This window comes from Sapajus apella, unplaced genomic scaffold (assembly GCF_009761245.1).
Source record: "Sapajus apella isolate SASKATOON/1434 unplaced genomic scaffold, GSC_monkey_1.0 scaffold1, whole genome shotgun sequence".
NCBI classification, from domain to species: domain Eukaryota; kingdom Metazoa; phylum Chordata; class Mammalia; order Primates; family Cebidae; genus Sapajus; species Sapajus apella.
The window spans coordinates 13077620-13094801 of NW_022436941.1; the positions used below are offsets into that span (position 1 = coordinate 13077620).

Here is a 17182-nt window from a genome sequence, read left to right on the forward strand (position 1 = left end):
GGAGGGGAGGGGGAGGGGAGGGGGAGGGGAAGGGAGGGAGGGTAGCACAGGGAAGAGAAGGGAGGGGAGGGGAGCCTACCATTCCATAAGGTTTGCTCTAAGGATTAAGTAAGGTAATTGCTTTCACAGTCTAACATAGTACAGCCATTAAAACAGCAAAAGCTCCAAAAATATTAATTCCTTTCTTCCTTCATTCAAAATATGTACTAGCAAAGAAAAAAACATATAAGGCAGAGTCCAATTTTGAATCCTTTGGACAGTTACAAACACAAACAACAGCTCGGTTGATTTAACACTTGATTCGATTTTCTACTACAAGGGAAGAAAGTGGCTAAGTGTAAAAAAATTAAACATGAGGTCAATAGAGTTCCACCAAGCTGTGTGATCTAGAGTGATAACTTACATCTCTTTGAAACTAGGTTCCTCATCCTTGAGGAAAATATCTGCCTTGCAGTGCTCTTATGAGAAAAGGCCTGGCAAAAGCATTCAATAAAGACACTTAACCATTGCTAGGCCTTCTCCTTTGACATTTACTAGACAGTAAACAACTAACAGAGTCAAGATTGTGAAAGCTATTGGCTGTTTACTGACACTGAAATTTCTGTTCAGGTACCTGCTGCACAATTTTGACTTAAAAATTATTTTTTACAGAATTACTAATAATTGGTCACGGAGCTTCGTAAGTGGTATTTTTTCACATACTGGATATGTACATAAAAATTAAATAGCAGACAGTATCTATCAACCGTTCAGATGATTTTGGATGATGAGTGTTCACAGGTGGTTAAAAACAGCTTTCCAATGCACCCAATCATCAGATATTATTAATTAGATTTGCTCCCTTCAAAAATATTCCTCAGTTAAGCATAAACATATTTAAATAGGTAACTAGAGAAATATTAAAAAAAAAACAAGTATGAAACAAGCACCACTTCAACTATCAGCAGTGAATAAAGTAAAATTCATATAAAGCAATGCTAACCGATATTTAAAATTAAAATCAGCAAGCATGTTAGTAATTTATGGTTTTAACTCCTTCTAACTTCTGTAGAATTTTCAAAATTTAATGACTTTTTAAAAAGATGAATTAGTAACACCAAAAACTAAGACTGATAATCAAATTAATTCAAGGATATAATAGGAATTTCCAATGATTACACAATCAGTGAAAACGAACAGAGAATTACAATTAGTGGCTGAAATGGATACATACTTTAAAAAAATATGGCAGAGACTGGTCTAACTTATGTACATACTGATATAGGGAGCCATGCCAGGGTCCAGCGTTGTAATCATGCTTTCTACTGAATGTTTTGTCTTATCAAGCACCGACTTCACCATAGGATTCCCAGCCACACCCTGCATAAAACAAATTAATATATAAGTATTCACTCTGAGAAACACCATATCTTCATGATTGTGAAGGAAATTTTTTTAAAAGTTTCCAACACATCCCAAACCAATACTTCTGTAAGATATATAAGATCAAGACAATATCAAATTGCTATTAAGTTTCTAAATGATACTCTCAATTTTTCTTCCTGACTCACAGCAGTGTGCAGACCAGCAGCAATCTACAGACCACACTTAGAGTGGCATGGGTACGTAAATGACACTATTCTATATATACTATATATATTTGTGTATACATATACATATATTTATTTCATATAATTTTATTTTTATTTACTTATATAAAAGATTAGGCAAAACTTGTCCCATAGGGTCTCAAATAAAGGTCCCAATCAGGTGTCTGCATTAAATCCATACATGTTCCCTGATTAAAAAAATAAAAAGTAAAAACACCTCTCATCTGGGAGAAGAACAGTTACTTATTACCTTAACATATAACATTTTGCTATGTTCTACTAGTTTCTTCTTTTTCCTATTTCCTGTTTCTCATTCTGTACATTCCCAAATTCTCCATTTATAGTCAGATCTATTCCTCTGGATTTTTAGAGTCGTACTACTAGACAGTAGGAAGCAAGTCTTGAGTATTCCTTCTTGTACAATACTTCTCAGAGGGTAAACGACACTCCAGGGAGTAATGCCTCCTGAGATGGCATCTGACAAACCTGCCATGATTCCTCCTCCTCCAAACTTCCATTTAATAAACTAAGGTGACTCAGGAAAAGATGAGTTCATAAAATTGAAATTTAAGACTGCAAACCAACCGTATGCTGAAATATGCTGCAATATCATGTGTTACTACTATTTACATGACTTGTAGAGTTGATTGAACTGGGAATTATGACTCATGACAGACACACTGACACATGCTCTTAACAAGGGACAAAATGTTGTAGTCTGTATGCAAAGAAAACTTTTTTAAAGTACAGATCGGTATTAAAAAAAAACAAGCTTAGAAAAATGCCACATTCCTGAAATATGAAGCTCAAATATTATAAATCAATTAATCGTCTATTGATTTTTAAATGTTTAATATAATAAATTATAATTAAAATAAAACTGCAAACAAACCCTTAGCAGAAAATTGGAACTTGGCAGAATAATTTCAAAATTCATTGGAAAAAAAATTGGGAAAGATGAGTAAAGAAAAATTTAGAAGAAAAAAGAAATCAACCAGCTTACACAATTTATAGAACTAAATACTGATACACCTTTATAAATGCAGGCTTGAACTGTCCTTTCTATCTTACTTATCGCTGAATGTTCCTAAACACAAAATTAAAGTAATTAAAACAGTGTGCTCTATACAAGAACAGGCAAACAGCAGTGCACTAGAATAGAGGCTAGAAACTGATTTTAACACACAATTTCCTAAAGAAGATAAAGGGATCATACCAAATCAATGGGGATATGATATTGAAAGACTCTATTGAGCAGCTGGAAGAAAATTAAGTTTGAGCTCTACCTTATATATTATACAGTAAAGAAAACTCAACTATATTAAACTGCTAAGTGTCTAAAAAATTAAACATCAAAGGAACTAGAAAAATCATAGAAAAACATTTATCCTAATACCGTAGTGGGAAAAGATCTTTTAGCATTAAAAAAAATGTAAAGAAAAAGAAATTCATCGAAATGACTCTTGAAATTGAAGAACTTTTCTGTCAAAAAGCTTAATAAAATTAAAATGTAAACTAAAAATTGAGAAAACTGCAACATATGAGAGGAGGTAGAAAAGTATTCTTACTGTATTAGGAGCTCTTACAAATTCATTAAGAAAAAAAAATCATCCTAATTTAAAACTAGGCAAAGAACATAACTGGTAATTCACAAAAGAAAAATACAAATGGCTAAAAATCACATGAAAAAACGTTTAAATTCAGCAGCAAAGAAAAGCAAATTAAAATGTGGTATTACTTTTTGCCTCTCAAATCAGAAAATATCCTAGTCCAAATTAATAACCACTGATGGCAAATGAAAAATGCTATACCAGTGTATTTTTGTATGAACCTCCTAGAACAGAATATGTATCAATATTTTCAAATGTTCACTCAGATGTTCACCAGGAATTAATTCAGAGGAAAGAAAGATGTCCATATTTACATATAAGAGTGCTCATCACAGTTTTTGGTTTATTTATTTATTTATTTATTTAGAGACAGGGTCTCACTGTCACTCAGACTGCAATGCAGTATCATGATAACAGCTCACGCAGCCTGGACCTCCTGGGCTCTAACAATCCTACCACCTCAGCCTCTGAGTAAATGGGACCTCAGACACACACTGCAATGCCTGGCTTATTTGTTTAAGTTTTTGGTAGAGACTGAGTCTCATTATCTTGCTCAGGCTGGTCTCGTACAGAATTCCTGGGCTCAACCAATTCCCCTGCCTGGGCTTCCCAAAGTATTAAGATTACAGGCAAGAATCACCAAGCCAGACCTAATCATTATGATGGTTTATTGGTAAGAATTACAATTAGAAAAGATCTCTTGTACAACATGGTGACTATAGTTAAGAACAATAGATTATATTCTTGAAATATAAGATTTTATATTTCAAGATTTTAAGTGTTCTTACCACAAAAAATAGTAAACATGTGAGGTACTGCACATGTTAATCAGCTCAATTTAGCCATTCCAGAATGTATACATGCTTCATGTATACATCATGTTGTACATAATACATACAATTCTTGTCAATTAAAATAAATTTGCTAATTTAAAAAAATAATTACAATTAGAAAATGTCAATAGGCAGATTAGCAAAATAAAACACGGGAAATAAATGCAACAGCGTGTATGGTAGAGCAGCCATCAGAAAACCCAAAATACATTTCTGAAAACATATTTTATGGCCAGGAAGATGTTCATAATACATGCTCAGTAAAGACCAGAAAACACGAAATAGTATCCATATGACCTGTCACTACCTCAGTTTGATTTTCATTCAAAGGTACATTTCCACAGATACGCATACGCAAGAGACTAAGAGCAGCTACAGAAAACTGCTAATAAAAAAGATTTTTATTTTTCCTTGTGCCATTCTGTATTTTCAAAATTTGCTCTAATTAATATATATTAGTTTTATAATTAGAAAATTAAACATGATTTAAAAATACCTCTTACCTTAATAAAACCCCAGATTCCACCAGCAGATGCTTCATCCTGACCTCTGTTAATTCTAGGGTCTTCTTGTTCCTCTGGGAAAGTAATGGCTGATGTGGTTCCAGTTCCCTGGGCCAGAGATGTCAAACTGGCTTGCTGAGTAATAGGAGTTGGCAAAAGACCTAGTCAATGGCAAAATTTTAATATGTATAATTTATTTCATAAACTTTTTCCTATAAAAAGATGACACCAGATATAAAATGAGTAGCTCAAACAACTTTAATATTAATACTCAGGCATTTCAAGATTGAGTTATAAACTCAAAGATTAACACAAACCTTTATAAAATGCAAATTAAACAGAATTTCAAAAGAGAAATTTACTTCCCTTTACATAGGCTTACACCAAGTTTCCTGCAAATGGACAAAAAGCATACATCCAAAAGTTCTTCAGGTTTGTTTTATTCAGAACTTCCATGAACAGCTATAGTTCAGGTCTTTTTAATCCATAAAATTAATTAAGCACTTGAAGCCCATCACATAAAAGCATGCAAACAATTAGTACACATACTCTATATACTTCATGTTAACTCAAAAAGAAAATTCACATATACATAGACATGGATATAATACTTGGACTCTGCAATAAGTTTCATTTGTAAAGATAGACAGGGAAAGATAGATAATAAAAACCACAGAGAAGTTGCTTCTTTTCCCTAAAATGGGAAACAACAGGCAGAGGATGACAAAAATGAAGTTTTAATAACCGATTTGCAACAATTATTCCAGAGAAGCAAAAGAAGTAGATGTAACTAACCTAGGAAAGAAAATGACCCAATATTACAAACTTTTGGCATACATGAGGTTTTATTTGTTTTTGAATTTTTACCTGACTAAAAAACACTACTCCCTGGAGCAGTCAGTCCTGATAACTTTTCAGTAAAACTGAGAAAAACTCAGACTTCACCTTGAAATTTCTCTATAAATGCACAAATATTAGGACAAAATTCTGGAATTTTCTGACATCCCATATACTAATCATCTACTAAGTTGCATATCACATAAAAATCATATACCAAATTATACAAGCTTCATTTTAATAATTTAAATGGCAAAAACATGAGATAGGTAATCCTGGAAGCCAAAGAAATTAATAAAGAGAAGAACATTAATGCAGAGAAACTAGGATGCTCACCCACTGCTGAAAAGAAGTTAAAATGGTACACCTACTTTGGAAAATAGTTTGGTGTAGAATTACCATATAAGTCAGCAACTCTATGCCTAGATATATACCCAAGAAAATTGAAAACATGTCCATACAAAAACCTATAAACAAATATTTACAGCAGCATTGTCTCAATAGCCAAAAAGTGGAAACAACTCAACATCAACTGATTAACTGAAATGAAATGTGGTATACATAGTCATACTTTACAATATCATTCAGCCATGAAAAGGAATGAAGTACTGACAAATGCTACAACATGGATGAACCTTGAAAATATTATTCTAAGTGAAAGGTGCCAGTCATGAAAGACCACATATTATATGATTCCATCTATATGAAATGACCAGGATAGGCAAATCCACAAACATAGAAAATAGATTAGTAGTTTCCTAGAGTTATGAGGATTTGGAGGGAAGTAGGGACTAAAAGGTACAGAGTTTCTTTTTTAAAGTGATGAAAAGGTTATGAAATTGTGACAATGGATGCACAATTCTATAAGTAAACTAACTATGGAATTGTATGCTTTAAATTGGGTGAATTGTGGAGTACATGAATTATATCTCAACAAAGCTAGTACTTTAAGAAAGAATAAAATATTAATAGCCATGCATTTCAAAGTATTCATAAGAGAGAATTACCTGTTCCTGAAGGTGCAGAAAATGATGGCATCAGGGGTGTCTGGGGAGCTCTCCCTGCATGTCCCCTTGTGATGTCATAAGTTGAACCAACAGAAAATCCTGATATAGGAGGACCCGAAGGAGGTGCAGGTAAAAGAGTGTTTGGGGCAGAAGTTGAAGGTGGGAAGTGAGACACAGGATTACTGAAGGCAGCAGCAGTTGATAGAGGAACAGGAGGTGGCATAGAGGTAACAAGTGGTGGGACAGAAGGAACTGCAGGAGGAGGCACAAAAGGTAAGGGCGCTGAAGGACGCACGGGAGGAAGGGGCGGCTGAGGAGTAGAGTATGCGAGTGGCGGCAAGGACTCCATGGAGGATATGTTTGGAGAAGAAAAAGAACTGGTTGCTGCTAGAAAAAAGTGAAGAGGATAAAAACACAGAATTAGAAATGCTTTTTATTTAGTTTTCAAACTGTCTCACTACTTTCTTTTGGCAAAATTTTTAAATTTATCAGAGCATATCCTGAGAATTATTTTGAAATGTATAATTTAAAATATACAACAAATATAATTGAGTATAAATGGCTTTCAACTCCCATAAGTAAAAGAAGCAGCTATATGAACTTATGGCATCGTTCATTTTTGCTTTTTGGTTTGTTTTGGTGTGTTTTTAGTAAAATCAAGCTATTTTTCATCTCTAGTCTGAGCATAAAAACCTATGCCCTGAAGGCTCAGAAAGGTTAATCACCAGAAAGTCATAGAACAGTAGGCTGGGCACAGTGGTTCACGCCTCAATCCCAGCACTTTGGGAAGCCAAGGCAAAGGGATCACCTGAGGTCAGTAGCTCAAGACCAGCCTGGCCAAAATGGTGAAACTCTGTTTTTACTAAAAATACAAAAATTAGCCAGACATGGTGGTAAGTTCCTGTAATTGTAGCTACTTGGGAGGCTGAAGCAAGAAAATCACTTGAACCCAGGAGGCAGAAGTTGCAGTGCGACAAGATCGCGCCACTGCACTTCAGCCTGGGCGACAAGAGTGAAAGTCCGTCTCCGGAAAAAAAAAAAAAAAAGAACGGTAGACAAAGCTAACACATGCTTTTCAGGATATTTCTGTCATAATATAAGCGATGGTTTACCATAATTATGAACATAAAGAACAAAAGTCTACCTCAAGCAAAACACTAATGCTTTCTTACTTTAAATACAGACTGACTTTCTATTCTTTAAATTAAAAAGGCTGTTTCCATTCATCCTGAAAAAAATAGGTAAGTTTTAATATATACATTCTTTTCTTAATTGTCTCTGAGAAAAGATGATAGTATCTTCACTCTTTTCAAAACACACATTAGACAGCTACATGTACCTAATGGAACAGGGGTGGAAGACATAGCAGTAGCAGCCAGTCCTGCAGGATTCGGTGGAGGAGTCCCAGGTGGTGTTGTCTCTATTCCACTCTCTTCCATCATTTTTCTTCAATTATGATATACTGTAAAAATACAAAAATATAATAAATATTATACAGTAACCAAAAGTATATTTTTTAAGGTTTTAATAGCAAACAACTAAAAAAAAAAAAAAAAAAAAACAAGAGAGAGATGTCTACCTTTAACTATTTAGAATGTAACTTATTTCCAGGTGAGCTTGTCAAAATTTCTAAGAAAGCGTCTATGAGAATATTTAATATCAATCTATAACATTCCCATGTAGATATTTTATAAGTAGGAAATAATTTCATGTTATAATAACAGTATAAATAATTATCCACTACATTTCAAATAGTAAATTACTAATTTGATTTCTGCCACATGAATGCATGTTAGAGTTAGTTATGTCTGAGCCAGATGTGGTAGCTCATGCCTACAATCCCAGCATTTTGGGAGGCCACAGTGGGAGGATCACTTGAGGCTCGAAGTTGGAGACAAGCCTGGGCAACATAGCAAGATCTCATTTCTAAAAAATAAAAACAAATAAGTAAATATAAATTTCAGTCATTACTAAACTCAAAATAAAAATGAGACCGGGCACATGGCTCACGCCTATAATCCCAGCACTTTGGGAGGCTGAGGTGGGAGGACGGCTTGAACTCAGAAGTTCAAGGCTGCAGTGAGCTATGACTATACCACTGCACTCCAGCCTGGGTGACAGAGCAAGACCTCATCTCTAAAAATAAATAAAATAAAATATTTAATGTATTTTTAAAGCCCTTCCTCTTCTCTCATAAAGCACTGTATACTGGATATCCTTGTTAATTAAAAAAAAAAAAAGCTGAGTACAGCAGCTGACAACTATATAACCCTATACTTTGTGGAGGCGGGAGGAGCCCTTTGAAACCAAGAGCTTTTTGAGACTAGCCTGGGCAACACTGGAAGACCCCATCTCCACAAAAAAATTAAAAAATTAGGCAGGGTGACATGTGCCTATGGTCCCAGGGACTCAGGAGTGAGGTGGGAGGATCACCTGATCCCAGGAGGCTGAGGCTGCAGTGAGCAGTGAGAATGCCACTGCGCTCCAACCTGGGCAACAAAGCAAGACCTTGTCTCTATAAAATAAAATAAAATAAAATAAAATAAAATGTGCTTGACTGAATTAAAGCATTAATTCACAATTTTCCTAGTTCACATTTTAAAGCATATCCAGCCACAGATAAATTATATATCTGAGGTTTTAGAAAAGTTAACTACAGCAAAAATGCCATTAGATAGCAGGGTCCTAATAGATGACAATGGATTACAAAATATGAGAAAACTTACTTTAAAATTACAAATTCTCATGTCTATCGCAAGTACAAAACCAACTTCTAAATACGCTATATTTGTTTTGTAATATGTTTATTCATTTAATAAGTATTTAGTGAGGGTCAACTGACATAATGGCAATACTGAGGTAAATTTTACATGCATAGTGGTGCCTCTGGAAAAAAACAATAATTAGCATAAACAAATAGGATACTTACAGTCTAGTAAGGAAACAATCAAATAATAAAACCAACTTACAATGAATGGTACCCTGAATTATGTGCTCTGAGGGTAAGAACACAGTTTTGTTTGACAGGAACATGATTTTGACTCAGAGGTAAGGAAAGGATTCCCTAAAGAATTCAGATAAACCAAGATCTGAAGGATAAGAACTTAATTAGGCAAGGGAAAGGCAGAGTCCAGAAAAAGTGAATATACAGCAGGTACACATACCAACTGAGCTGGGGAGAACATGATACATTCAAGAAAATCCATGTGAAGAAACAGAAAGGAAGAATCAGGACTGGAGAGACAGAGAGAAGCCCAGAAGGTGTTCAGTCTTACAAACCAGGTTAAAAACTTGGGTATTTAAAGGACAGATTGTCACTGTAAGGCATTCAACTGAGGGTGGCATAACTGTCTTTTAACTTTTTTGAAGCAAGTTTAGGTTCACAAAAAAGATGCAAAAACAGTAAAGTTCTTGAGTACCCCAAACCCAGCTTCCATCAGTAACACCATCTTACGTAACTATACTACAATGACCAAAACCATGAAACTGACATTGGTATAATACTATTAACGAAACTATAGACCTTATTTGAATTTCACCTGTTTTTACATTTACTACATGTGTATGTGCATAGTTTTATGAAGTTTCATCATATGCACCATCTTGTATAACCACCACCTTGACCAGGATATACAACTATTCCATCAATGCAAATAAACTTCCTCATGCTGTTCCTTTATCTACCTTCCCATCAACCATAAGCCCTGGCAAACACTGCTCTGTTCTCTATCACTTTCTCATTCCATGAATGTTACATGAATCATACAGCATGTACCCTTTTGAAATCGGCTTTTTTACACTCAGCATAATGTTCCTGAGATTCATCCTAGGTGCATTTATCAAGTTGGTTCTTTTATATTGCTGAATAATATTCCATTGTATAAATGTATCAGAGTTTATCCATTTGCCTGTTGAAGGACATTTAGGCTGACTCCAGTTATTAGTGACTCATAATTGTTTTATTAAAAGATCTGAACAAAGTACGTAGACTGGGCCACTGGGTAGACAGAACAAATGCAGAGATGCCATTAAGGAAGATATAGAAGTAGTTCAAACAGAAGTAAATAACAACCTAGACTAATGATTTTCATAATGGGAGGGGATGATTATGCCCCCAATGGGTCACTTGGCGATGTCCAAGACATTTTTGATTGTCACAGCTACAGGGCTATTACTGGCATAGAGCAGACAGAGACTAGGGATACTACTAAAAATCCTTCAATACACAGCCTACACACAAGAATTAAGTGGCCCCAAGTGTTAATAGCGCCAAGGTTGAACAACTCTGACCTAGACTCAAGTGATGACAGCGGAGATGGAGAAAAGTAAATAGTTCAAGACAAGATTAGGTAGCAAAATTCAGTGACTGACTGGATATGGAGGCAGAGAAGGAAAGCATTACTTGCACAACTGAATAGATGGTGGTACAAGGCACAAAGAAAGGAAACATGGCAAAAGGTCAATGTGTTTGATGTTCTTTCTGGGGGAGGTTGTTGGTGAAAATCATAAAATGTTTGGTCTTTGACATGCTAAGTTTAAGCTCCTTAAAACAAATATCTAAGTAGAGACACTGACTTGGTGTGGAGCTTAGTCACTACACAAATGGGGGCGTCATCAGTGTACTAATAGTCTAAGTCATGTTTTGAGATGAGATTATATAAGAGAATACCAAGATAAGAGAATATGACTTAAAACCAATTACTGGTTGAGTAAGATGGAAGACAAGCCTGCAGACTATAAGAGATGAGCAAAAAGGAAGAAAACCAGGAGACTGTACTGTTCAAAAGCCAGTGTTTCGCAGTATGAATGGGCAACAGTATTAAATGCTGCAGAGAAGCCAAACAGGACACTATCTGAGAAGTTCAATGGATTTGCCAAACTGGAGATGAATTTAGGGAGAGCGGTTTTCATGGAAAGAGTGGGGAAAGAAACCAGTGTGAACTGAATCGAGGAGTGGCAGGCAAGACTAATATGCATGACACTTTCAAAAAGTTTGGCTGTGAACGTAGGAAAGCTCTATGGCACTAAGTAGAAGACAGGGATCCAGGGAGGCTGAATTAGGCTAGAGCCAAATCTGATTCCAAAACAAAATTTTATAATTTTATATCACTCAGTACCTATACATCGAAGGTAGATAACTTGAGACAGAAATTCCCCTTTGGAGATTTTATCACTCCGCAACCAAGGCTACCTCTTTTCTTCATTTAATTTTTTATTGGTCATTCACCCTTATACTGCAGATGCTCCCTAATCCTTACAATGACTAGTAGAAGCCCTATTAAAAGAGAATCCCTAACATTAACAAACGTGTCGGCGAAAGAAACTGTACGATGAAAACAATGCCATAACGTGGAATAAATATATCAATTTCTTTGTTTTTAACGGCTTATTATATGAAAACTGGCGTAATGGCAATACTGAGGTAAATTTTACATATATAAACATAGTGCCTTCTACTAAAAAACCTATTACGATAAAACAACACGGGCCAGGCGCGGTGGCTCAGGCCTGTAATCCCTGCACTTTGGGAGGCCGAGGCGGGCGGATCACGAGGTCAAGAGACCCAGGCCATCCTGGCCAACATGGTGAAACCCCGTGTCTACTAAAAATACAAAAATTAGCCAGGCGTGGTGGCACTCGTCTGTGGTCCCAGCTACTCGGAAGGCTGAGGTGGAAGAATCGCTTGAACCCAGGAGGCGGAGGTTGCAGTGAGCCGATATTGTGCCACTGCACTCCAGCCTGGCGACAGAACAAGACTCCGTCTCAAACAACAACAAAAACAAACACATAAGTGTCAAGGGTTGGTGACGGTTTTAGGGCTCAAGTTTTGTCACGAAAAGTAATATTCATGTACCAACATTAAAGAAAAAGTGAAGAAAATGGCTTGGAAAACTGAGTTCTCAGTCTGGCTACACCCTGTTGTTCCAATTTGCTTGTGCCTTGGTTTTTCTGTTAAAAAAAAAAAAATGGATGGCTATTTACAAGAATACAAGACATTGAACAGTGAAGCTTGATAACTTTTAACACATTAAGAGCAATTACTGCTGACGTACTCGTGCCACAAGATTGCCTCTACTACAGTGAGCGCTAGCTATAGAGCCTAATGTGATTCCAAAGTAAAATTTTATAAATTTTCACTGAATTAAACAGTGGCTACACAGGAGAAAGATTGAATGCCAAGATGTGTCACGATTGCAGAAATGTACGTGTCTCTCAAAATAACTACTTCGAATGACAAAAAAACTATTGGCTATAAATTCTACCAATCTAGGAAATTTGCTAACCTATAAATTTGCCTGAAGCAGGCCCCAAGACAAAACAAAGAAACAAGAGAATACAAAAACCCTCCAAAGCAGCTCTAAGCACCGACGGGGGAACCTCAGGGAAAATAGCTTCCTTTCACTGCCCGTCCAGGTGTGATGACTCGCTAGCCTCCTGGGCCTCTCCAGGGCCGGAGCGGACGAAATCCTGTTTCTAGAGACCGCGGCCTCCCTCCAAGGCTCTGCCACGTCTCCAGGCCAGGGAGGGCCGGGCTAAGGTCCGCGGGCGTTCTCCGCCAGTCTCTCCTGAGGTCAGCGCACTGGAAGGTAGGGCCAGAGGGCCAGGGCGCACCTGCCTTGGTCCTTGGACAGAAGCAAAGTGTCGCGCAGCGAGACCCTCAAACCGCACCCATCATGCCATCCCCAGCGGAAACTGTTCGCCTTGCGAGGCGCACTCCTGCCTGCTGCATCCCGCACGCCGCCACAGCAGCGCCCAGGCCGCGCGACTATGGGCTCAGAAACGACCCCGGCGTCCAGTGGTGCCGGCCGGCCAGCCTACCTTCCAGGGACTGCGTCCCTCGGGGTCTAGTTCTGGCTCCTGCAAGCCATGCCATGCCACCACCCTCATACACGCGCGTTGCAGCCACCTGGCGCTCACCTGCGGACCGGGAGAGTGCCTGCGTGATCGCTGAAGAGTGGAGGATAGGGTGGTCGCGACGTAGAACTACCGCTTGGAGAAGACAACGAAGATAACACGCTTAGAGCGCACCTCCACGCGTCCCCGCCTACAAGATGGCCACTGGCGGCGCATGCTCCTGCGGCTGCCACGTCGGCCGCGCGCCGCGCCGCCCCGCCCCTGCATTGCCCGGCCCCGCCCCGTTCCCTCATCGCCCCGCCCCGTCTGTCCCACAGGCGGTGAACTCGGCCCCGACGCTGCAAGTTAAACTTCGGTACCAAGATTTTCTCAACCACCGAGACTTGGCTCTGCCCACGCCCTCTAGAAGCATTCTCCAAAGGGACTGGCCTCCTTTCTACTCCGCAACCCCCTTACACGAGATTGCCACGTGTATAGCTCACTCATCCTGTGCCACAGCCGCCCAAGGGATGATGATGAGTTAGCCAAGGTCAGCTAGTCCAGTCAGCACCTCCAGGAAGGACCTTGCGGCAGATACAGGGGACTTAACCTGTATAGTCAATGATTTCCAGGTAACAGTGATCACATCAGAAGACAAGGATTGAGGAAGAGGGTGAGGGGAGAAGAGTAGCAGTTACTGTACTGAATTTTTCTCCAAGTACATGTATTGCACATTTTTTAAATTGTAAAATAGGAGACAGATTATCAACTTTCTTATCATTACATGCTGTACCTAACACAGTACCTGAGATAGTTGGTGTTCAATAATATACATTAAATAAATTAATTAATGGAGTGCTATAGAAGAAAATAAGAAACTTGAAATCAGAAGTCTTGATTTGGGTCTGAGACTAATGCCAGTTGCACAATTGCCTGCCCTTGTACAGGTCACTTAATCTCCATAAGTCTCCATATTTCTATCTGCAAAGTGAGAATAATACTATCCACGATCCCTAACTCAGACAGGTCAAATAAAATCAGTCAAATAAAATCAGTTATACAAAAACATTTTTTAAACTGCTTAGCATTAGCATATGAAAATTCGTTTTTGTTGTTCTCAATTTTTTTTCAGGAACTCTTTTATAGATTTAACATTAATCTATCTCTTGAGCTTGACAGTTGTAATCATTCTAAAATACCTCACTGAAAAGTTAATACTATGTGGCAATATTATGACTTCAGATCTCACTGTGCAACTACCATGGGTGGTTTTCTTTGGTGGTGACTCCTATCCTCTAAGAATGTGTGTAGGCAGCAGTACAGGTCAGTCTCCAGAAAGTGCTGTTTGGGGTGGTGCTGAAGACAGATACCATCTTCATCCTCTCTCGTCAACACCCTTAGTAGCTATGAGGTATATTTGTTTCTCCATCCTTTCAGAAAATATTTATTAGTGGCTGCAATGTGCTGAGCATTGGTACTGGAAATGCAGTAATGAACAAGAGAGGCAAGGTCTTGATACCTAGGGAGCATTCTTTCTAACTTTCTAATAGGAGAGAGGGTAGGAACAGGAAAGTAAAGTAAGCACTGTTTGTGATGTGCACTTTGAGGAGTCAACAGAGTGACGTAATATTGACAGTAATTGGAGTAAGACCACTTCAGATAGGATGAATGGGCAAGCCTTCTCTGAAGAGGTGAGATGTGAGCAGAGACCTGTAATGCAGCAGGACTGTGCTTATCTGGACAGAAAGAAGAGCATGCAAAGACTCAAGGAGGGAGTGTGCATAGCATGTGTCCAGAACAGCAAGGAAGCAGGACTATGAGAGAGGTAAAGAAGAGAGGACAGAGAGTGGAGGCAGATCACGTCTAGCCTTGTGGGTCATGAGAAAGCCTTTGGTTACATTTTGTGAGAAATGAGAAGCACGTGGAGGATTTTGAGCAGAGAACTGACAAGATTTGACATCAATTTCTGATCACATTCTGATTGCTGTGTGACTACAGGGCATGCAAGGATGAATGCAGGATGACCGGTAATGAGATGATGGTGGCTTAGTGTCCCTAATGGAAGTGGAGGTGGCACACAGTCTGAATGTATTCTGAAGATGGAGCTGTCATGATTTGCTGATGGGTTGGGAGTGAGCTGTTATTAGTTTCCTAATATTATCATAACAAATTACCACAGCTCATGTTTTAGTTGGCTAAAAACAACTGAAATTGATTCCTTCACAGTTCTGGGGGCTAGAAGTCCAAAATTGAGGTATCAGCAGGGCTTCTCCAAAGGCTCAAGTGGAGAATCTTTCCTCGCCCCTTCCAGCTTCTGGTGGCTCCAGGTGTTCTTTGGCCTGTGCCAGCACGCCTCCAATCTCTGCCTCTGTGCCAGCACACCTCCAGTCTCTGCCTCTGTGCCGGCACACCTCCAGTCTCTGCCTCTGTCTCCACACGGCCTTCTCCCTCATGTCTCTGTGTCCCAAATCTCTTTGTGCCTTTCTCTTATAAGCATACTTGCTTATGAGTGCATACTCATTGCACTTAGGGCCAACCCTAAATCTAGAATGATGTCATCTCAAGATGTTTGTAGGTCTTGCAAAGATCCTATTTCCAAATAAGGTCACAGCCACAAGTTCCAGGTGGGCATGTCTTTTTATGGGGGGTCACTATTCAACGCACTACATGGACAATGAGATAAGATGAGGTTTGAAGTTAACCTTGATTTAACATTTACTGTATTCATGTTTTACTTACTGCTTTTCATTTAAACTTTAAAGGAACTTTGTGTGGCAGGTATTATTATTCCAGTATTAGAAATGTGGAAACTAAGGCTCTGAAAATGGTGTGTAGAGCTGGAGTTGGAACCTAGAATCCTTAGGCTGTACCTCAACTGCTTGTCTGCTTTATGGGTGGTAAGGCAAGAAGATTTTTTCTTAGTGGCAGACAATGAAGGCAGTCAATGGAAAATTGTGGCAGAAAGAACTATTTAGTGAGTACTATGAATATGTTTTGAATTGAGTTGAATTTTCTATTAAGTTTCATGTATAGTACACACATTTCAAAATGTCCTCATAGTCATCTTTTTTTCTCCTTCAAATATGAGTTCACTAAAAATATTCTTGTAGGAGACGGAACAAATGTTTCTTTTGGAAATTTTGAAATTTTTCTTTGAATAAGAAACCATGCTGGTGTAGGCCTGTAGTCCCAGCTACTAGGGAGGCTGAGGCAGGAGAACTGCTTGAACCTAGGAGGGGAGGATTGCAGTGAGCCGAGATCGCGTGATCATACTCAAACCTGGGTGACAGAGTGAGACTCCATCTCAAAAAAGAAACCATGCAACTAAAATTAGTTCTCTGGCCAAGGAATTACTGTTAATATGCAATAACATATTACAAAGTATTCTAATCATTTTCAAGAATTTTGTGTTTTTACAAAGTTAAAAGTTTGCATAACTTCAAGCAATAACTCTTAATGCATAACTCCTAAATATTTATATCTGTAGTAGTGTTACTCAAGACTTTTAATTCACAGAACATTACACTTTTCTCTTTTAATTTTATAAGTTTAGAAAAGGTAACGTAACATAATTGTTCCTACAGGCACCTTCATTTTCGAGCAATATTTAAAGCTGAGGTCCATGTGCTTTTTCTTTTGGCAATTCAGCATTTCTTTGATGCTTAGAAGTGAAATTTTGACAAGAGAGCTTGTGAGGTGAATGCGTCCAGTTTATGTAACTCACCAATCAACCCAACTGCATGGGAACAGCCATTTGGTGTCCTTCTGCTTCCTATCTTATAGAACCGTTTCTAAGCGGGTCAGCAAGGTTAGGTGGAAAATATTCTAGATTAGAAATGTAGCCCAGCTTCTGCCACTGATTAACAAAGTAACTCCTGTCTGAGGGTTACCTTCTCTGAGTTTTAATTTCCTCCTCTGACAAGTGAGGGACAGTTAAGTAGTGAGCATTCATTATGGTTAGCTTCCTAA

The 17182-nt window shown here is 38.2% G+C and overlaps 1 protein-coding gene across 2 annotated transcripts in view; it reads right to left on the reverse strand.

Moving 5' to 3' along the window:
* The window catches only part of PRRC1 (proline rich coiled-coil 1), a 32462-nt gene extending 19031 nt beyond the window's left edge, over window positions 1-13431 (reverse strand). The window contains exons 1-5 of one of the 2 annotated variants that reach the window (XM_032263316.1): window positions 13298-13431; window positions 7719-7841; window positions 6380-6763; window positions 4536-4696; window positions 1257-1359 (exon numbers count right to left, since the gene is read on the reverse strand). In XM_032263316.1, the coding sequence (XP_032119207.1) occupies window positions 1257-1359; window positions 4536-4696; window positions 6380-6763; window positions 7719-7821 (751 nt within the window). In that variant the 5' untranslated portion in view covers window positions 7822-7841; window positions 13298-13431. Of the gene's footprint in view, window positions 1-1256; window positions 1360-4535; window positions 4697-6379; window positions 6767-7718; window positions 7842-13297 lie in introns of both variants that reach the window. The other variant, XM_032263253.1, reaches the window with a different exon arrangement.
* Window positions 13432-17182: the final 3751 nt, after the last annotated feature.